This window comes from Eublepharis macularius, chromosome 14 (genome assembly GCF_028583425.1).
Source record: "Eublepharis macularius isolate TG4126 chromosome 14, MPM_Emac_v1.0, whole genome shotgun sequence".
Lineage (NCBI taxonomy): Eukaryota > Metazoa > Chordata > Lepidosauria > Squamata > Eublepharidae > Eublepharis > Eublepharis macularius.
Genome location: NC_072803.1, coordinates 65,551,481 through 65,573,478, shown reverse-complemented (window position 1 = coordinate 65,573,478; position 21,998 = coordinate 65,551,481). Strand labels below are relative to the sequence as shown.

The following is a 21,998-nucleotide window of genomic DNA, read 5'->3' as shown; positions in this document are numbered from 1 at the left end:
CAATGGCTTAGCAGTGCTAATGTGGCCTGACATAGACTCTCTGAGCTGTGGCATGAAGGTCGGTGGGCCATCTGTCTTAAAGCTTTTGGCCGGAGGACTTTTAACCATTACAAGCTTGACATTTTCTGTCACTGGAATTCAGGGGCTGGTTCAAGCTGGCTTGGCTAGGAAAGTTTTGGTCGAAAATTTCCAGTTCCTGGCATCTTCCCACCATCTTTCAAAACCCACTTGTGTCCAAGGGGATGGGGTGGGGGATGCAGCTGGAGAGGACTCCATTTCACACAGTGCACGGTATGCAGTTTTTATGTAATCATATTTTAAAGGAAAAGTTCATCATAAGGCAAGTGTGATATACTATAGATGTGGTTAATTTCAGAAGCTCTAAGGGGGTGGAGAATGTTCGTTCTGTTGTATTTAATTCTACCCTCTTTATGTAGGCCAAAGTACGGGCTCCATCTAAGCAGCGGCTGCAAGTGCATTTTTTACCTTAGCCTACCTTCTTGCACAGATCATCTTATTTGTATGTGTAATTCAGAAAAGCAGATAGTTTAAAATGCTCACCATGAGATCATTCTTCTGAGGTGGCTCGTTCTTCTCAGTATGTCTTCCTCTAGAGAAAGTAACGTATGATTGACTTCTCAAAAAGGAAGCATTGAAGCAGGTCAAGTGCCTCGCGCTGCACAGAAGCTGTAGAAGGACTGTAGGCCATGCCCTTGCCTCACTGTAATCCTGTGAGCTCATGCTTACTTGCACAGGCAAAACTTGGAGGCTCTTGTCCCAATGTAGGGGGGGGGGGCTCCTTATGACCTGAGAACATGAATGAGCAGGGGGAGTAGAGGGGTAGGGACTGCTGTGCAAAACTGTTCTTTCCCTGCTCACCAGGAAGCAAATTCAGAGGCACTGTTGGAGAGTCCTCCGCAGTGAGTGAGGAATCTCATGCACTGCAGCTTAAATGCCGTGCCAAGTTTCAGGCATGTCTGCCCTTATTCTCTGTAAGTGACCACAGGTAACACATTTGCCACTTCCTGGACTTATTGGTCTCTTGGGCCTCTCTGTGCGCATGTATGCACATGTGGGGATGCGCCTGGCCACTTTGAACACACAGGTGTAGAGGTCAGGGCAGGTAACTTACCACCTTGAATTCTGGATACTTTTTGATACTTGCAGCTATTGCTAGGTGTGGGTGACCTGCACATTTCCACACATGCTTGCATGAGGAAGAAGCCATAATCACTTTCTTCTCTAAAAGGTGCAAGGACTTGAGCCCACCTTCAAGAACGTAGGCAAAGTCCAGCTCCCTGATTCCTCCTACATGCAAGCAGGGCTTTTCTTCTGGGGAAAGAGGTGGTGGAACGCAGTGGGTTGCCCTCCTAGAAAAGGGTCACATGGCCGGTGGCCCTGCCCCCTGATCTCCAGACAGAGGGGAGTTGAGATTGAGCGGCGTGGAGGGCCATCTCAACTCCCCTCTGTCTGGAGATCAGGGGGCGGGGCCACCAGCCATGTGACCATTTTCAAGAGGTTCCGGAACTCCGTTCCCCCGCGTTCCAGCCGAAAAAAAGGCCTGCATGCAAGCAATGTGTGGTTTGTGATGAAAGAAGAGCCATCTGAGAAATAATTGTACTTGCCAAGGGGTGTCATCTCAATCCAGCTGCCTGCAGCCCTCCTCTCACCAGGCAGAGGACTTGACAGCGTGGGCTTCAAGGATGTGCTAAAGTTTTGTAGTTCTCCATGGTATGTCTGATGCTTGGTTTGTGTGGTATATGGGAGCAGTGTGTTGTAATTCAATTTGGGCACTCCAGAGGGATAGCCACGTGGCAGCAAAATTTAACTGGAGTCTTGTGATACTTTAAAGGTTAATAAGGTTTGTTCTAGCAAAAGTTTTTGTGGACTATAGCCCACTGTTATGGAATTTTTTTAAAAAGTACTCTGCTTTAATTGTATTTTCCATAACCGCCGTTACCCTCCATTAATCAAGACACCATGAGTTTTATTAATAATAAAGCTCAGATGCAGATGCCGTCTTTAGGACATATGCATAAAGATCAGCCATAGCAAAGAATCTTATATACTTTCCAAAACTAATTGTTTACAGAATAAGATAAAATTGTTATACAAAACTAGCTACAAACAATTCTTGAGAATCAAATTTTTCAATAGACATGGCACCAAAACTGGCCTGATTGACAAGACAGTAAACTCTCTCTGTAGTATAAACATGCTGCATGTCTAGTGCCACACAGGAATTTTGGGTAGTCTTCCTGAGAGACAGCTTATCCAAGGTAAATTCTTGAGTACAAAGTCAAAACAAGAGAGATATCATCTCCTATAGGACTTTCTAACCTACAGTGTTCAGTGGTTTAAACTGTGTCAGAAGGAATCTGCTTACAAAGAGAAGCTTTTGCCTTCTGTGTTAGAGAGCAGCTCCACTAAATGCTCATACATAGGTCTTTAAGCTAGAGGTCATTAAAAATTTCTTATCATCCACCAAGACTCTAGTCTATGAAAGCTCATGATAGAATAAAATCTCATTAGTCTATAAGGTGCCACCCTATGCATGCTAATTTGGGAACTCATGGCCAACACTGTGGGAGAATGGAATTGGAAGTGCAAAGAATCACCTCAGAGGAGACCAGTGGGGCCACGTCAGAGTTGGTCCTTTGTGCTCCTGCCATGTACAACAGAGAGCAACTGTGGTATAGTGGTTAGAGAGCTGGCTTTAGATTGGAGAGACACATGCTCAAATTTTCACTCAGGTGCGAAGCTCTCTGGGTGACCTTGGGCTAGTCACAATCTCTCAGCCGAACCTACCATGCGGGCAATGGGGGGAGGGACAATTAGTTCCATTGCCTCCAGGACATTGGGTGAGGTTGCTGTGGACTCAGTTTATGGACAGCACAGGATATGTAGCACAGGAAAAACTTACAGAGACTACCGAGGGTAGAAATTGAGCCCTTCTGGAGTGGACCAATGGCCCGTCTCCTCCATCTCCTACTTCAGCCAGCCCAGTGCTTGTAGAAACAAGCAGGGCATGAAGCCGATGGTTTCTCCCTAATGTTTGCCTTGAGCAGCCAAAGGTGAACTGCCGCTGTAGTTGGGGGTTCCTCTTGTTATCATTTGAGTTATCTGTTCTCCGCAAGTGGGTCTCATCCCTTTAGAAAACCATCTAAAAATCTCATGCAGGTCTCTGCTCAGACCTCTCAGTGTATTTTTAAATCTTAAAAAACAGCCACAGAGGGTCCAATCTGAGGCTGAGCCAGGGACAAGGTTAATTGGCCCCTTTATGCTGTTGTTAGCCCCACTAGGGGGGAAAAGGGCGTGGGAAAGACTGGACCTCGTCTTTCTCTCTCTGCCTTGGGCTGCTTGGCATGGGGCAAGTTATTCGTACTAGGAAAATGCTGCTGAGGTAAGAATGACACACGCACACACCCCACACACACACTCGTGACCCTGGGCTGCAGCTCTGAGACAGATGGGGCCTCCTGTGGTTGTGTTTTAAGGTTAAAAGTACGTCTTTTAAGAACATCTCCCAGGAATGACTCTGAGCTCTAATGACCACTAGCACATCTTGTGTCAAAGAATTCCAGACGTGACTAAATTATGTTCCATTCATCTCTGATGTCTTCAGCCTAAAAACACCCCTCTCAAACTTAAGTTGTGTGTTTTAAAGCCACTGTCATCTTCTTTGAAATAAAATTCACAGTTCAGTAATTGTACAATTATTATTGACAGTCATTAAACAAATATTTTTCTGTGCTAACTGGGAACCAGATGCAGGTGAAACCTGAGGAGTAGAAAAGCTTTGCGGGAGAAGTCCAGGCAGTCATCCGAGAACATGATTATTTAATGACCCTGTCTAGCTGCAGCTGGTCAAGTAGAATGTGGAAGAGCTGCTGTCCGTTCGAGACAGTGTTGCTGCTGGGAGCGCTCTGCTTCACTGGGCCCTGATGGCTGCAACGGGCCAGGCAGCCCCTTGACCTGAATGAAAGCATTCAGTTGTGCTCCAATTTTGACATCCTGAGCAAGCATGGAACAGCACAGAAACAAATAAGTAGCCTCAGCAATGTCCTGGCCTGGTACTCGTCCAGCATTATGGGCACCTAGCCCGTGCAGTGGAATTGGACTAGGTGTGCTCAAGCCTCTGGGACCCCTTCAGATGCAGAGGTGATGCAGGATTGAAGCAGCAGCTCCTATGACCAGTAGCTCATATGGAGTCTTGGGATTGGCCAGGACAGCGGCGAGTGCCTTCTGCACCAGCCTGGCCAACAGAGCAGCGTGCCCCGACTTCTTGCTTACTGCACATCAGGCTCCAGTTTGGGACTCAGGCAGCGAACCTTGGGAGGAAGGCAGCCCACCTCTCGCTCCATGTTTGGGTGTGGCCTCCAAGGCACCCAGTTGGTGGGGGGAGCAGGTTGTGTAAGAAGTGCCACAGGATCCTAACCCACCTGAGAAAGCTGGACAAATATACCATGCTTTATTTTGTTTGGGTTTTGTTAGCCTTTATGTTCCTCTCATTTTTGTGACCTTTTGTAGGCTATTCATACGCAGCTCACACAAAAACAACACATACAATTATATAAACTTAGCAGGGGAGCAGAAAATGATGAGAAATGAATTTGATGATCAATTTCATAGAGGAGAAGTATTGTTGTGTTTTTGCACTGAGCAGCTCCTAAGGCTGGGTGGGCCGGATTGTTCAAGGGCAGAGCACAAAATCCCGGCTCCGTGCCCCCCCCCGGCCATTGAAGGGTGGCCCCTCCTTGACACAGCAGCAAGCAGAAAGAGAAACCACCCAGCGGCCTGAGCACAATGCATCGCTCCAAGCTCGCGCTGCACTGTTAAACGCTCTAGCGCAGGGGCCCCCAACCTGCGGCCCGCGGGCCACATGCGGCCCCCAAGCACTTTCTGTGTGGCCCTCCAACTTGTTTATTTGCTGCTATCACTCTCAAGGCATTTTTCCTCAGACTCACAGTATTCTTCCTGCTTCAGAAGGCACCACCTACTGCTGTTCTTCATGTCTCTTTCTTGCAAAAAACACAATAGCAACATTGTTTCTTCTGGGGTCCTCATGGTTCCTTCTGCCAGCCCCCTCTTGGTCTTATCCTCCATACTAGCATTTCGGCCATTTTGAGTGCTTTGCTGGCTACCCAGCAAAAAGTTGGGTGCTTTGCTCAACGTTTACACTCCCCCTCTCCGTGCATTACCGTGTTGAAAACTATATATGTGTATAAAGCAGCTGTGAGAAAGAGTACAGGATGTCTTTTGCAAAAAAAAAAAAGGCGGGAAAAGGACAGTAAAAGGGCTGGTATTTCTGCAAAAGAAAGGCTACAAAGTGTTTTGTATACTGAACATTTCTAGAGGCTCCATCCATCAAGGCTATTCCAAGTTGATTCCAAGGTTACTGGTGAGGTTGCTGCTGCGGGCAAAAGCATTCTTCCTTCTTCAACTGGAGCTGCTTGCTCTGACTTGTTGTCTTGCTTGCTTCTCCCCCACTCACTCCCGCTAGAAACCTTCTGCTGCATTAGTGATTGCAAGAGCGGGTGAGTGGCCCCTTGGACTGAGCGCGAAGGAGTACTCCTTTAGCTGGGAAGCTTAGAGGATCCCCCTTCATAGAATCATAGAATCATAGAGTTGGAAGGGGCCATACAGACCATCTAGTCCAACCCCCTGCCCAGTGCAGGATCAGCCTAAAGCATCTCTGACAAGTATTCATCCAGCCTCTTCTTGAAAACTGCCAGTGAGGGGGAGCTCACCACCTCCCTAGGCAGCTGATTCCACTTTTGAACTACTCTGACCGTGAAAAAGTTTTTCCTAATATCCAGCCGGTACCTTTGTGCATGTAGTTTTAGCCCATTGCTTCGCGTCCTACCCTCTGCTGCCAACTGGAACAGCTCCTTGCCCTCCTCCAAATGACAGCCTTTCAAATATTTAAAGAGAGCAATCATGTCCCCCCTCAACCTCCTCTTCTCCAAACTAAACATTCCCAAGGCCCTCAGCCTTTCCTCGTAGGGCTCAGTCTCCAGACCCCTGATCATTCTTGTCGCTCTCCTCTGCACCCTCTCGATTTTGTCCACATCCTTTTTGAAGTGAGGCCTCCAGAACTGCACACAATACTCCCGGTGCGGCCTGACCAAGGCAGTATAGAGAGGGGCTATGACCTCCTGCGATTTCGATGCTATGGCCCCTTTGATACAACCCAGGATTGAATTAGCCTTTTTTGCCACCGCATCACACTGACTGCTCATATTCAGTTTACAGTCGACTCTTACCCCAAGATCCCTTTCACATATACTACTGCCCAGAAGTGTATCCCCCATCCAGTATTTGTGCTTCCCATTTTTGTGGCCCAGATGTAATACTGTGCACTTGTCTTTGTTGAATTGCATCCTATTCACAGCTGCCCACTTCTCCAGAGTATTCAGGTCTTGTTGAATGTTAATTCTATCTTCTTGGGTGTTTGCTACCGCTCCCAATTTGGTATCATCAGCAAATTGAATGAGCAGCCCTTCCACTCCTTCATCCAGATCATTGATAAAAATATTGAAAAGTACCGGGCCCAAAACCGAGCCCTGCGGCACCCCACTGGACACCTCCCTCCAATCTGATGAAACGCCGTTGACCACCACTCTTTGAGTGCGGTCCTCCAACCAGTTCCCTATCCACCGAACTGTCCTATAGTCCAGTCCACAGTCTTCCAGTTTGCCCATCAGAATGTCATGGGGGACCTTATCAAAAGCTTTACTGAAATCCTGATAAATCACGTCAACAGAGTTCCCCCGATACAGTAAGCTGGTCACTCGATCAAAGAAGGAAACCAGGTTGGTCTGGCAAGATCTGTTAGGAACAAAACCATGCTGACTTCCCCGGATCACTGAGTGGTCCTTCGGATGCTTACTGATTGATCCCTTTAAAATCTGTTCTAATATCTTCCCAGCAACAGAAGTCAGACTGACCGGCCTGTGGTTTCCCGGGTCATCCTTCCTCCCTTTCTTAAAGATTTGGATAACATTCGCTCTTCTCCAATCTTGTGGCACATCCCCAGTCCTCCAGGAGGCCTTGAAGATGATGGACAGGGGTTCTGCAAGTTCTCTGGAAAGTTCTTTCAGCACTCTTGGGTGCACCCCATTCGGCCCAGGGGATTTGTATTCATCCAGTGCAGCCAGATGCCTCTCCACTACCTCTCTGTCAATGTCAATTAGCCACTCAGGTGTCCTGCTACATTTTCTACTCTCTCTAGATGTGCCTGAGTTCTTCAGGGAGAAAACAGAGGCAAAAAAGTCATTAAGCCTGTCTGCTTTTTCTCTGTCCTGCATCAGAGTTTCTCCATCTACTCCCAACAGCGGTCCAGTTGCCTCTTTTACCTTGCGTTTGCTTCTCACATAGGAGGCTTAGCAGAGGCAAAGTCCTCAAACATTCTTTTCAGTCTTCGTCATGCAGTTGATGCCTTTCTCAAGGAGAAAAGAAAAAGTCAAGAAGTACTTTCTGGTCCTGGATGGATTTTTGATTTGGCTTTCTTAACTGATATCACAGAGCACCTGAAGACATTGAATCTAAGGTTGCAGGAAAAAGGAAAGCTTGTGTGTGACATGTATTCTTGAACTGAAAGCTTTTGAAGCAAAACTAAACATTTTTGTGAAGCAAGTTAGAGAAAGAAACTTTTCGAACTTCTCATGCTGCAATGAACTAAAATTTGAGAAGGACGGGAATTTACAATTCCATGTTGAAAGACATGTCAAAGCACTGAACCTATTACAGGTGGAATTCCAAACAGATTCACTGATTGCCATAAGCCCAGAAAGGAAATAAGAATGTTTCAAAATCCATTTGAAGTCACACCAGAAGATGCAAGTAACTTTTTTTCAGATGGAACTAATTGATTTGCAAGCCAGTGATCTTCTCAGAGACATTTACAAAGAAAATAGTCTGTCCAATTTCTATTGTGGTCTACCTGATACATTTATCAACCTAAAGAAATTTACTGCAGGCATGTTCACAGTCTTTGGCACCACATACATCTGTGAACAAACTTTTTCCAAGATGAAAATTGTGAAATCCAAGTGTAGGTCAAGACTTACAGATGAACAATTACATGACATTTTAAGAGCGTCACAAACCTTGACTTGGACATTAATGTCTTGGCTAACGGAAAACAGCTCCAAAAATCACACTGACTAGGTAAGCATGCGTAGCTAGATAAAAGGATTTGATAGTAAAATATTATTCCAAAACGGATTGCATTCAAGTTAACATTTCTTCATTGATTTCTGAATATTTACTGTTGATCTAAATGGGTAGGTTAATAATTTTGTTACATTTTGATTTACGTTGTGGCCCTCTTTAGACATTGGGCATGCTAATGCGGCCCCCATGTGCCAAAAGGTTGGGGACCCCTGTTCTAGTGCTCAAAACAGGAGGTGGAGCTAGAAGTCTCTCAACGTGCTCCACACATATAAGAGCTCCTTGTGAAAGCAACATCTCTCCTGCCCATGGAGCTATCCAAGGTGCTGAACCCGCTAGCCATGTATGCAGGACAAGCTTCCCTGCCCAGGGGATTTCTTTACTGTTGTTCTTGATTTACACACCCTTTAAGAAGTGCCTAAAAGTTCTACATGCTATGCTAAAGCTTAAAAATGTGAGCCATAGACTGTCTTGAATTAGGATTTGCCGTAATAAACCGCCCAGGTTTCCCCTTATTACACTCAGAGCTGGGCTTATCGACAAGCTAAGCAAGCTACAGTTTAGGGCCCCAAGTTATGTACAGCTCTAAATACAAACAAATTTCTTACTTACCGCTGCAGGGTAGGGGTCAGGCTTCTTGACTTAATTGAGGCTTTCAGCATGTGTTAATCTCACCCTGATTATACCATAACGGTAGCCATGGAGATTTTGACATAAAAGTGAGTATGGCCATTCCTGACACCATTCAGTATTTCCAACCTTGACCTGGCACATTTTTGGGGTAGGGGAACATGAAAAATGAATTGGACTCTGATGCCTGAAATAAGGTGTGCTTTCATTGCAGCCAGTGAAGAATGTCGTGATTTGCTAGAGCTGCCTTTGTCCTTAGAAAAGTGCCTCATTTGGACTTCTTCTGAACATCTCACTTCCGATACCGCTTTATGTCAGGAGTCTCTCATGATGGGAAAGTGCCCAAAGCATTGCCAGGAATTGTTGTCAGTAGTAATTACTCCCCCCTACTGCTGAAGCAGATGAATGAGCATTGTGGCTGAGCAGATGTTGCAAAGACCTGGCTGTGGCCTCCTTGTCAGCATTCTGGCAAAGTGATTGCAGTGTTAAGTGCAAAACTGCCACCACACAACAGCTGCAGGTTCTTTTGGTGTTGGGACAAGGCTGAGATGGAAGCCAGCCAGCTCTGCCTCCATTATTCCCCAGCCACGTTCTGTCAGAGATGGAACTATCCAGAGGGGCAGCAATACCCAGAGAAACTCCCCTGTTGTGCCTGGACCCAGCTCCCCTAAGAACACCCCCCTCCAAGAATATCTTACATTGCTTAATTAGTTATTCCTGTGAGCTGATGATGAATTAACGAAACGTTCATGGTACAGTTATTATAAATATCCAGGATTTGGACCTAAAATAAGAACAATAAGAAGAGGCATGCAAACTTGGTTTAATCCATCACTTCTCAAAATGTCTTATTTTTTAAAAGTTGCCTATGAAATGTTCATCCCTTTCCTGTATGAGTCACTGATCAGGTCATGCTTTCTTTTGAAAGAAGGAAGCTCAGAGCCATGACTTGTGCAGAGACACAACAAGCAGCCTCCTCTCTGGCTAGGAATTTTGCTCTGCCTGTTCATCGAAAGTGATTCATTTATTCTAATGCAGAGGTACAGCTGAATAGATCAAAAGTAGTGAAGGCCAAAGCAGGAAATCATTCAGAGACTTAACGTGTAATTGGGAAACAAAAGAGCCCTAGATTATTTAATTTATGCCTTGTAGCATGCCAGCATTTGTCTCACAGCACATCAGCATGCCCCAGTGCACAGTCTGGGACCTACTGGTGCAATTGGTTGGTCAGTTGATTTAGCTGGTTAGTTGACAGTGGAGAGAGTTGTTTAATAACTCAAGGCAAGTTGTAATTGGTAAGGCTGCAAAATAAAGAGCACACATTTAATTTCTTATTGTGATTCTGTGGTATTAACTGCAGTCTGGAATACAAAAGTTTATGTTAAAGGGGGGTGGCTTTCATTCTAAGAATGAGGGTTAAATTTTGTTTTGCTGTTAAGTTTGCTTGCAGTTTGGTATAGTGGTTAAGAGCCAGTTGATGTAGTGGTTAAGAGTGGCGGGACTCTAATCTGGAGAGCTGGATTTGATTCCCCACTCCTCCACTTGAAGCCAGCTGGGTGACCTTGGGTCAGTCACAGCTCTCTCGGAGCTCTCTCAGCCTCACCCATCTCACAGAGTGAGTGTTGTGAAGATGATAACAACACACTTTGTAAACCGCTTTGAGTGGACATTGTTGTCCTGAAGGGCAGTATACAAATTGAATGTTGTTGTTGTTATTGACAGATGACAAATGACATCAATTAATACTTTAATTGATGGACTACCCTCACCAAAATGCTGCCATCTATCTATTTATCATATTTAAACTTTGCTGTTCCGCCAGAACTTTCCTCCCACAGTGGCTCATGGGGATCAAAGACTAATATCACACGGCAAAGTTCAGTTGAAAATGTTCCCTATGGACGGGAAGGGATTCTCAGCTGCAGCTTGGAGCAGGCATAGTGGAGGGTGTCAGGCTGCGTTCTTCCCTCCCTCTACCTTTATATCATTCTGTTCTTGAGTGCTGAGATGGAGAGCATCTGATCTCGCTGGTCCTCAAGATGCTCCTTTGAAATTCTCTGCTGGAAGAGGGCCGCTGCCTTCGCCCAAGCCTAATTTGACACCAAAATAGATCTAGAATAGCAGTCGTGCACTGAGCTCCCTTCCCTGTAGCATCCAGTAATACTTACCCATGACCGACATCACAGTGCACCATGCCGACTGCACAGCGTTGGCTGCTGCAGGTTGGGGGTGGGGATATGGTTGTCCCAACCTGGGTAAGTGCTATTAGACGTTGTGTAGGAGGAGAGAGAGACGTGCAGTCGCCACTTTGGATTGACGCGTGAGAGTGAGAGTGGATTGACGCATGAGACACGTGAGATGGACCCCTGGGCTTTCACGGTTGAGCCTGAACCTCCCACGTACCTTTCGGTGAACAATCTCTATTTTTCCTTCGATTTGTCATTCCTGGGTTTTGCATTTTCGCTTGTGCCAGTAGAATTGAAATGTCTCTTTCCAGATCTATTTCCATGTTTACAAACTTGCTATTCTCATGAAGCCATCTGTGCTCTCTGATTTCCATGCAGTTGAGCACTTCTCCACAATGCTCCAGAAATTTGAACACTGAGATAAAAGGGGTTTGGGGTTTTTGTTTTGTTTTGTAATGCTTTGGGTTATTTAAATCCTTCAGTGCCCCTTATTTTAGAATTGTAGCCATTGTGCAAAGACAGTGAGTGGAAATGAGACGCTTTAGTTGTTGCTTCTTTTAAAATCCATTTCTGGGAGCTGCACTGTACTGAGGCATTTGCTGACCAGCTGTCCTCCCGTGCTTCCAGCTGGATTGAAATGATGCCAAGAAAGAGCCCTTCCTTGCTGTACAGCCTGCTCCAGCTTGTGGGTGTTTTTCCCCCTCTTAGCCACAAGAAGAGGGGATAGTCTCCAATGTACAATACAAAAAAAGGAACACACAATCCAAAGAGACTATATATTAATGCATATCAATAACTCAGTATTCACATTTCACTAGTAAACACCTTTCCAGGTGTAAACAATATCCATTCAGTGTATACCAATTGATATACCAATTGACTCATCCACCAAAAACCTTCTATTATATCAATCTAATGTCCTTACTTTTTCCTTTTGCAGGCAAAGAACCATTGTAGCCGCTAAGATGCTTATGAACGTCCGTGGTATTCCTAACGACCGAGCCGCTCCCGAGATATCTATAATGTGTAGATATTATATTCCTCAGGCAAATACAAAAAGGCTGGTGAAGAAGCAAGGAACAGCAAAACAGGGTATAACCAATGCCGGCGTGCCCGTTGCCAACCCCCATCCGGGAGCTTCCCCTTGGGAGTGGCTCGGTCGCTAGGAATACCATGGATTGCTCATAAGCATCTTAGTGGCTACAATGGTTCTTTGCCTGCAAAAGGAAAAAGAAAGGACATTAGATTGATATAACAGAAGGTTTTTGGTGGATGAGTAATTATTAGTATACATTGAATGGATATTGTTTACAACCTGGAAAGGTGTTTACCAGTGAAATGGGAATACTGAGTTATTGACACACATTAATATATAATCTCTTTGGACTTTGTGTTCCTTTTTTTGTATTGTTTTTTTCCGTCTGACAAAGCCAATGCCAAAATTCCAAGTGATTTAATTCCAGGTGCTTAGTTCTTGTGGCTCCTTCTCACTTGCCCAGGGTAATGCCAATTGCCACCTTGGGGTCAGGCAGCAGTTTTCTCCAGGCAAGTTCAGCTAGGGATCCTGATGGTGTTTTACCATCTTCTGGGCATGGAGCAGAGGTCAATGGATGTGTGTGGGGGAAGGGGAGGTAGTTGTGAATGTCCTGCATTGTGCAGGGGGTTGGACTAGATGAACCTGGAGGTCCCTTCCAACCCTATGGTTCTATGAAAGATGGAAGTCATCATTTGCACCTGGATGCTGGGTTGGTTCTTATCAGCTTTTCTGTTGGCAAAAAAGGAAAGAGTCCTCTTGATCACTCAAAAAGGTTATGGGAATTATAATGGGACCTGCAGATACAAAAGCCTTGTCAGATGAGGGCTGTTGTACGGAGGGGAATAGAGTTAGATTGAGTGAAAAAGATGGCCAGATCCAGCCCCCTGAGCCTGTCTAGAGGGCCAGAGTAAGCCAGGGCGACTTTTCTCCCAGAAAGCTGGGCTGTCTGGAGCATCCTGCCAAGGGGTTAAGGGAGCTTTTGGAACACATTGGATACAGCCATGTGGTACGATATGTGATCAGCTACAGGAGAACAATGGCTGCGTGTTTCCGCCACCTGGAATTTTCATTTTAGTTTGCATTTTGGGGGTCACAGAGGACCTCTCCCCCATTTGTGTACTTCCTTCATAAAAAGGACAATTAAAGCAAAGAAGGGGGAAATGGAACAGTGTGGAGGGCAGAGAAATAAATGAACTATTTAACACCGGTAGTTAATTTATGTGACATAGCAGTTAACTTAAAGAAGTGTTAACCGTTCAGTATTTTTAATTCATATCTCTTGGAAGTCTTGAACAGCCAACCCACTGTAATTAACTCTGGCCACTTAGACCACAGTAGAGTTGTTCCTTACTATTATCAACAATAATCTTTAATTAAATTTACTGTTTTTCCGTGTTAACTTGGAGTTGCCAAATGTATCTCACTGTTGTATTTTAACTGTGACCTTATTGTGGTTGTCAGTTCTAGGGATGGCAGTCCATGGCAGATAGACCCCCAAACCCCTCACAGCAAGCACTCCAGTGTCTTGGATGAAAAAGTTTTATTATAGAGATCCATTAAGTTCACAGGTACATCCAAAGATGGGTAAATTGGCAGGAATGGGGTTACAAACAGATGCACTTGGATATAAGGAGCATGATTCCCTCCTCCCCCTTGAGTAGTTAGCAACTAGGCGTGAAAATCCCTAATTCTCATGAGAAACACAATAGCTTTGTCTGGGCAGAGAAAGGCAGAAGATTACAAGGAATTCAACTCCCTCTGTCTCTTGCGAAGAGTTACAGTACAGTACAAGGTCAACAAGCAGACTCCAGAGATAACAGGCTCAGCATTGGTACTTTCGTTTTCAGGCAGGCCAAAGATGGCATGATTATAATGGTTACAATATATGAACATGATATGAGAGCATACAGGCACACAGTGTGATCCAATCAATACAGAGAAGAGAGAATATATGAATGGCATGGATGAATGGTATGCAGACATGACAGTGGTCTATTTAGGATTGCCAGTCCCCCCACTACGGGTGGGGGATCTTCCGCTCCCACCCTCCACCCCTGCCCCCACTTACCTGGCCAGAGAAGAAAGGGGGGGGAATGCACCTCCTGGGGCATGCTCCCGGGCGGCATGGCGCAGTCCTGTGTCCAAAACAGGTTTGTCCTGGAACGGGCCTGATTCGGCCTGCTGCAGAACACAGGAGCACTCCAGGACTGCCCCAGCGGCACTCCTGCACTCTGCAGAGGCCCGATTTGGCCCACTGTGGAATGCAGAAGTGTTCCCAGGAGTGGCACATGGCCTGCATGATGACATCACTTCCTGGAAATGACGTCATCACGCAGGCCGAGAGCGCACGTGAGGGGCACCACTAAGGTAAGTGCCAGGTCTCCCACCTCCTGCCTGGCAACCCTAGATCTATTAGACCCCAGTACCCAGTTAGTAACATGCCTTTTCCCTGAGCAAACATTTTCAGTGAAGCAACATAGCCCTGGAAGAATACAGATGTGAAAAAAGGCCCATCGCCCACCGGTACAGAGCATGTTTTGGACAAGGATCAGGATCTGGTTCCTAATTTCTGCTGCTCAAGGGACCCAAGAGAAACCTGAGATCTTGGACTAGTGGGCTTACCACAGAAGCCTAATTTGGTCTGAGAATGTGAAGGTGTCAGTAGGAAAGACAAATGGGAGCCACAAGGAGTTGTGAGCTTTAAGTCTCACTTCAGACAAATCTTATTAGGCAGCCCCAGGAAAGTCACCCCCTCCCAGTCTCCCACCCCCATTGTGGGGGTTATCCTATTACTGGCCTGGTTTTAATGGTTGTGAGTACTGCTTGGGTAAGCATTTTGAAGTACTTGGCCACAGCTGTGTGTATTCTTCCTGAGGTCAGAAGAAGTTCCGAATATTGAGCTCATTGTGGGATCTAGCTCTCTGAGCAGTGGAGCTTTTGTTTTTATATAAGCAAGATAAGCAAGTCCTTGTGCTTGAAAATGTTAACGTGTTTCATTTATACCCCCCTCTTCTCCCCAAAGCAGCTTAAAATATTATCTCCTCCCCCTTTTTATCCTCACAACCTGGAATGCCTGAGCAAAGCCTGCTGTACGACCACAGGCAGCAACGGTGGCAGAATCATTCGCGGTCCTGCCCCTTTTAGCATATTTTCAGGCCACTTCTCAGCACAAGATTCTGTCTCCCACCCCTCACCTGAAAATGCAATAAAAGAATTTGCCATAAGATCAATAAGAACAGTAGAAACAGATAGAATGGCAAATGAAACCTGCAGTGGTAACGTAAGGCTTCTTGTGTCCGTGTGTGTGTGGGCTGGGGGAAGGGCTTAGTGACCTGCAAAGCTCTACGCCTCACCTCACGACTAGTCAAAGAAAAGTGAATTGTGGATTCTGCAGAGCTTAGGTTTTGTTTTTCCTCCTCACTTGCTATCCTTGCACAACCACAGGGGGTGCAAGCCCAGCCATCCTTCGCTGTGCAATAGTAGGTCAGTTTGTGCGTGTGATTGTCTGGCATCATTTGCCACAGCTGTGCAACGTGTCAGCTGAAATCACAGTCACACCAGAAGTGCGCCTTCTGTTCATGTGCTTTCCACACCAGGCTCTCCACACCTTTGGGGGGGGGGGCTCAGGACATGGAGTGGCTGGCCTCAGGGCTAAGAGGTCATTATTTTTCAAGAGTAACTTGCCCTGTGAACAGCTTGAGGCCTGACCATCTTCACAACCAAAGGTCTCTGTTCCGTTGTGGGGGGAGGGTTGCCTGGTGATCCTAGATTTGCCTTTCAACTTCAGCACAAGTCTGCAACCAACCTTTCAATGAAGCAAAATGAAACAATTTGTCATGGGAGGTGGCCCCCTTCCCTGGGTATATCTCTTGCACACGCTCCATTGAATAGACTGGCAGGTTTGTTTTTTTTAAAATTATTGCATGAATATCAACAATACAAAGAAGTAGGGTAACAATCTTAATACAAAAATATTGAATCTTTATACACATGAAACAGCAAAAACATTATAGGAGCTGCGTATAACTGTCAATATAAGGATATATAGGAGTAAAAATTAGTATATTCTGTTAGATTTCTTTCACATTGAGTTGTATCATAGTAATAACATATAGAAGAATGCCAATAGTGCTGTAGCTATATGAAGCTTCTCGTCTTGGGAGTTGGGCTACGTATCAAATATGGCTTGGTATATCTGGGCGGGGGCTTGCAATTCTTTCTCAATAGCGTATTCATAAAAAGGAAACCATTTTTCGTAAAACTGTGATCTATTGGAGGGATTATTTAGGTTGTGTATATTGTTAGTTATTTTTTCTATAATGACGTAGTCCCAAATGTTTAGATACCATTGTTTAACTGATGGTTGTATAGGTTTATTCCAGTTTAGTGCTATTAAGTTTCTTGCTGCAACTAAAAACGTTGAGATTAACTCACGCATAAGTGTAGGAATTTTGACATCCAACCACAAGTCTAAAAAAATTAGCTGTGGAGAAAGAGAGATCTTATAATTTGTAATTAGAAAGATTCGGTGTAATATATCATCCCAGAATTTGTTAATGACGGGGCACTGCCACCAACAATGGGCATAGGTGCCAGTTAATAGACTGGCAGTTGTGTGGGTTCCTGTACATATCCCTGAGACCTGGGCCCCATGTTAAGTACTGCTGGGGAGGGGGGAGAGGTGCCATTTTGTTTTCTGCCTCAGTCACTGAAATGTCTTTACTTGGGCACCTGTACTCTGGATCCAAGCTAAACATTACAGCCATGAAGTGGGTCTGCCCCAGTCCTGCGTTCAGCCTGTTTGAAGAGGGGAACCCTGCTTCCTTCGGGTCCCATCCATGGCTTAGCCCCACTCTTCCTCCAGCCAGGCTCTTATACCAGAAGAAGCATGCCTGAGAGAAAAGGGGGTGGGAAGGCTGAAGGCGTGTTGGGGCTGTCTCCTGGGAGCATAGTTGCTGGCCCTTCCAAGGGCTGTCCGGCTCAGCTGGAGCCCTCTCCCCTAGGCTCTGGGGGTAAGGTGCCATCTTCGGGGCGGGGGCGGGGGGGTCATGGTGGCTGGAGTGCAGGCTTGCTGTACTGGATGACTAAGTCCAGGGGGCGCTTAGGTATCAACCCTGGACAATCACCCAGTATTCTGGGGAGTTGTTCTGGTTTTGTGGAGGCAACATGGAGGTGGCAAGTAGAACGCACATCCTGGATCTCAGATGATGGGAGCGCTGGGTTATCAACTCCAGGCTGGGAAGTCCCTGGGATTTTGGAGGTGGAGCCTGGAGACGGAGGAGGTTGAGGAGGGGAGTGGCCTCAACAGGATAGAAAACCATAGAGGTCATCCTCCAGATCAGCCACTTTCTCCAGCGGAATAGATCTGTGCTGTCTGGAGGTCAGTTGTAATCCTGGGTGATCCCCAGGCCCCACTGGGAGGTTGGCAAGCCTGCGGGCATCACAAATGAAAGCCACTGTCTGACTGAGGAAAGAAATGTCACTTTTTGCCAAAAGGGAACTAGGCAGGGAGGAATTGATCAAATATGGAACCAACGTCTTTCTGAAAAACTGATCCTCAGGAAAACTTTTAATCCCATCCCAGCTCTCTGGGGCTTCTCAGAGCTCATTATAGTCCTCTTTACTGAAAATGTTTCAAGGGATTTGGGGAGAGATTCCTACCAAGCCTCATTCCACCCTCTTTGTTTCTGGAGATAATCTTCGTGGAACCAGCAAGGAGACAAATGGTTTCTCCTGCTGGAAAGAATACTGCTACCCAAATGTTTTCCAGAGCTGCCTGTTATTTTGAACTGAAAAAGCATTAACCTCCTGGGCACAGAGGGACGGCAAAGGCCACCGGTGAGCCCCATGCCACAGGCAGCAAACGTGTAGGTAGATTCTCTGGCAAAAGGGAGGCTGTTTTCCTATGGCCGGGGGAGGCCAAGTATGCTCCCCATTCCCTGTTGTGGAGAAGTCCACTTGCTATTTCTTGCTGATTTATTGTATTTTTTGCTGCCCTTCCCCAAAGAGCTCTGAAAAGTGTCTGTCCTTAGGATTTTACTGATAGACACTATCAGTGCTATCCTATGCCGAATTAGTTCAGTCTAAGCGTATTGAAATCAATAGGCTTAGACTGGCCTAACACTTCTTAGGATTGCACTCAGCCTTTCAGCAGCCCTACAAAGATCACCCAGCGAGCTCACAGCTGGCTGAGAATTTGAGACTTGGCCTTCCTCTACATTTCTTCTTTATAATGTTGTGCAATAAAACACCCTTTCTGTTGTATTAAAGACAGTGGGTGGTGATAAATCACTAAGTTGCCAGGGAACCTACCTGCTCCCAGAGGGCAAAGCGCTCCTCCTCCCTTTCTGCCTTCTCTGAGTACATCCTCCCTTTGGCACTTCCCGTTACAGGTCCCTGGCAACTCTGCTTAGGAAGGCTCTGCCAGTCCGAGCAGACCTTTCTGGGCACCTTCATATGTTTGCAAGATGAGCAGCCTGACCTCTGGCAGGAGGCGGCCTTCTCCTTCCCACTCCGAATTCTAAGCAGCTAGAGGAGAACCCCTGCCCAGGAGTAAAGAGAGCTTCGTAAAGAATCCTGCTTTCACTGCATTGGCACAAATGACTAAACAATGTACTATAGCTGTGCATATCCATTATGATTTATTTGTGCATGGTTTATGTTGTGTTATAACATAAGTGAAAGAGGCAGAACCCTGAGCCAAAATATGACAACAGAGGGAGGGAAGAAAAGGAATGGTGAAGGAGATGAGAGCAAGCAAAGGTGTATATTTAATGCCTGGTTGGCAGTGGGGCACATAAGAGGTAACCTTTGAGGAAGAGTGTGAAGAAGGGGGGCCACAAGAGTCACACATTAGCTCTGTGCCACTGCCAACCCGGCTGAGGTTAAAAGCAGCTGATCTGGGCAGGGCAGGGCAGGGCAGCTTCCCCTTCCGCAGGCTGGAACCTGATAGAAAGGCAGGCCTTGCTGGGGGAGAGGAAGACAGATGCAAGGAAAGAAGGCTGCCAAGGGAAGGGCAAGAGAAGACTTTTGTGCAGGCAGCTGGCTCTGGGGAAGAGCAGAGACAGCTCTCAAGGAAGGGGCAGGCTCTGGGACTGGAGGCAGAGAGGACCAGGTAGCAGAGTTGCTCCTGAGATGAGGCAGGGCCAGCAGGCAGGCCCTGAATCAGAGAAAGGGACTGCAGACTCAAAGTAAAAGAACGGCACTCTTGAGCTGGCTGTGAAAGGGAATAAATGAAGGGCTCACCACAGCTGATGACTGGGCAAAAGGGGAGCTCTGTGTGACAAGAGCTCCACCCATCGCCCCAGGCACCAATGAACCCATTGAAGCAGACAAGGGCTTTGAAGGAGGAGATAAGGACGCCGTGTGGGTGTGCTTGCATTCATTACAGGTGAATGGGGCAGCAAAGGAAAATGGGCAGAGACCTTTGGAAGCAAAAGGCCATTAAACAGTGTGATGCTCGGGAGCAAAGGATCCTACGTGCTTGAAGAATGGGGTGCAGTCCTGCCGGTAGCCTCTCGGGACTAATCTCCCCTTTCCCCCATGGACTTCAATACATTATGCAGACTTGCACCCTCCAATGCTGTCTCAGTTAAGCTGGCAGCTCTCTTGCTAGGGCTGTACTTGATGTATAGAAAAAAACATGCACATTGGCATGTCATTTATTTCTTGCTATAATCCTTGGGCTTTATTTTCATTTTCTTTCTCTCTCATATCAGGTAATATCAGCAGTTTCAAGACTTTCTCATCACAGCATTGCACAAAACAAAGGAATTCGGTAAGATTTGTATTTCATTTCCTAACATGTGACTTTTAAGATTGGGAGGTGGGATTTCCCAAACTGGCTTTTCTCTTCCAGTATGTAAATACTGGCTGCTCTGTGAAGTCAGGGGTCTTTATTGCTCCAACTCACACCCACATTGGAGGCCCAAAAGAATAATTCTTATCCCAGGCCCTGATGTTGAAATTGCTCATGTAGTACAAAACATGGTTAGGCATCACTGACACATCAGGCTGTCTCATGCATGTTCTTGTGAGCGTGGCAAGCAGCATTTTGTTCTGTCTCCTGTTTCTCAGGTTTGTCATGTCCATTAAAACATCTTTGATCTAAAGAAAATATAGATTTTTCAATTAGGAAAAATGTATAAAATGTTGTTGTAATATGATACTGAAACAGAGCAAGTTAAAAACTATGATTAAATGGATGCAAAACTTTGGTGAAAACATACACGAGTCAATGGGAACTTTAATGGATGAAATGTTTTTAGATGGTTTATTACCCCTAAAGATACCGCAAAAACAAATAAAGATTATAATGAGAAGTGCTGGAAATGTCAGGATACAGATGCAACATTTTATCACATCTGGTTGACATGCAAGGAGGTAAGAAAATATTGGATAGAAATGCAAAGCTATTAAAATGCAAGTTTCCAATGGATCTGAAAATATGCTACTAAATATCTTACCGAGTAAAATTGCAAAAATACATAGTGAATTATTCAAGTATATGGTAATGGCAGCAAAATGGAAAGTGGTGAAATGCCTGGATTTGAAGGAATGGAAGAATAAATTAAACGAATATGTGACAGTGGCAAAATTAACCTCCCTCATACGTAACAGACCAATTTTAGAATTTCAAGATAAATGGAGAGCTTTTAAAAATTATATAATTGAATACTAAGAATAAAATTAATCTAATAAAGAGAATGATAGAAGGAAAGAGTCAGGTGATGTATGTCTATAATCAAAATGTTACTAGTTGATAAAAATTAGATATGAAGACCGATGGTAAAGACAGAATAAGATGGTAAAGATTGAATAAGATATTTAAATAGAATTGAAATGTCAAAGGTAGATTTAAGTGTGCTCCACTTAATTGTATGTATGAAGTTTTTATTTTAGGTTTATAGGATTAGAGTGTATATATTATGGATGTATTAAATAAAACTAAATAAAATAATAAAACAGTCCTCCATTGTTAAAGAGGAGTCCAGCATCACGCCAAAACTTCTGACTGGCGAAACGGGCACAAGTGGTGTGCCATTGAAGGCCGGAAGCTGGATCCCCTCCTCCAACGTCCCATGACATAAGTACAGGACCTCCATCTTCGTGGGATTTAACTTCAGTCTGCTCTGCTTCACCCAACCAGGCGCGGCATCCAAAGCTCTAATCAGGGCTTCTGGAGCCGAGTCAGGCTGTCCGTCCAACAACAGATACAACTGGGTGTCATCAGCGTACTGGTGGCAATCCAGTCCGAAACTCTGTGCCAGCTGGGCGAGGGGGCACATATACAAATTGAACAACAATGGGGAGAGAATTGCCCCCTGGGGGACGCCGCATACCAATGGTTGGCGTTCAGACACCGAGTGATTCCGCACATGTTGGATAATGCACTTCCAATCCTCTTTATGGATCATTTGGAACAGATTTTGTTGTGTGCGGAACAAAAAATCCACCTCAAACGATGGATAAAGTGCATTATCCAATGTGTGCGGAATCAGCCACCCTCTCCCCTAGCACCACCCTCTGTCCCCGACTGTGGAGAAAAGAGACAAGCCACTTTAAGGCAGACCTTCGTATCCCCACAATGGCAAGGCAGTCAACAATTCATAGTCGACCGTGTCAAACACTGCCGAAAGATCCAATAACACCAGCAGCGCCGACCTGCCTCGATCCAGATATCTACGGAGATTATCTGTGAGGGCGACCAACACTGGCTGATTCCGCACACGTTGGATAATGCACTTCCAATCCTCTTTATAGATAATTTGGAATGGATTTTTTCGTGCGCGGAACAAAAAATCCACCTCAAACGATTGATAAAGTGCATTGAAAGTGCATTATCCAACGTGTGCGGAATCAGCCACTGTCTCAGTCCCATGGCCCGGGCGGAAGCCAGACTGGAATGGGTCCAGGACCGATGCATCTTCCAAGAAAGCCTGCAGCTGCTCCACCACCACCTGTTCAATCAC

The 21,998-nt window shown here is 45.7% G+C and overlaps 1 protein-coding gene across 1 annotated transcript in view; it reads left to right on the top strand.

The window, feature by feature from the left end:
• Window positions 1–21,998, top strand: part of VAV2 (vav guanine nucleotide exchange factor 2) — a 305,666-nt gene that overhangs the window by 178,833 nt on the left and 104,835 nt on the right. The window contains exon 3 of the mRNA XM_054997449.1: window positions 19,746–19,804. Within this exon, the coding sequence (XP_054853424.1) occupies window positions 19,746–19,804 (59 nt within the window). The remainder of the gene's footprint in view (window positions 1–19,745; window positions 19,805–21,998) is intronic.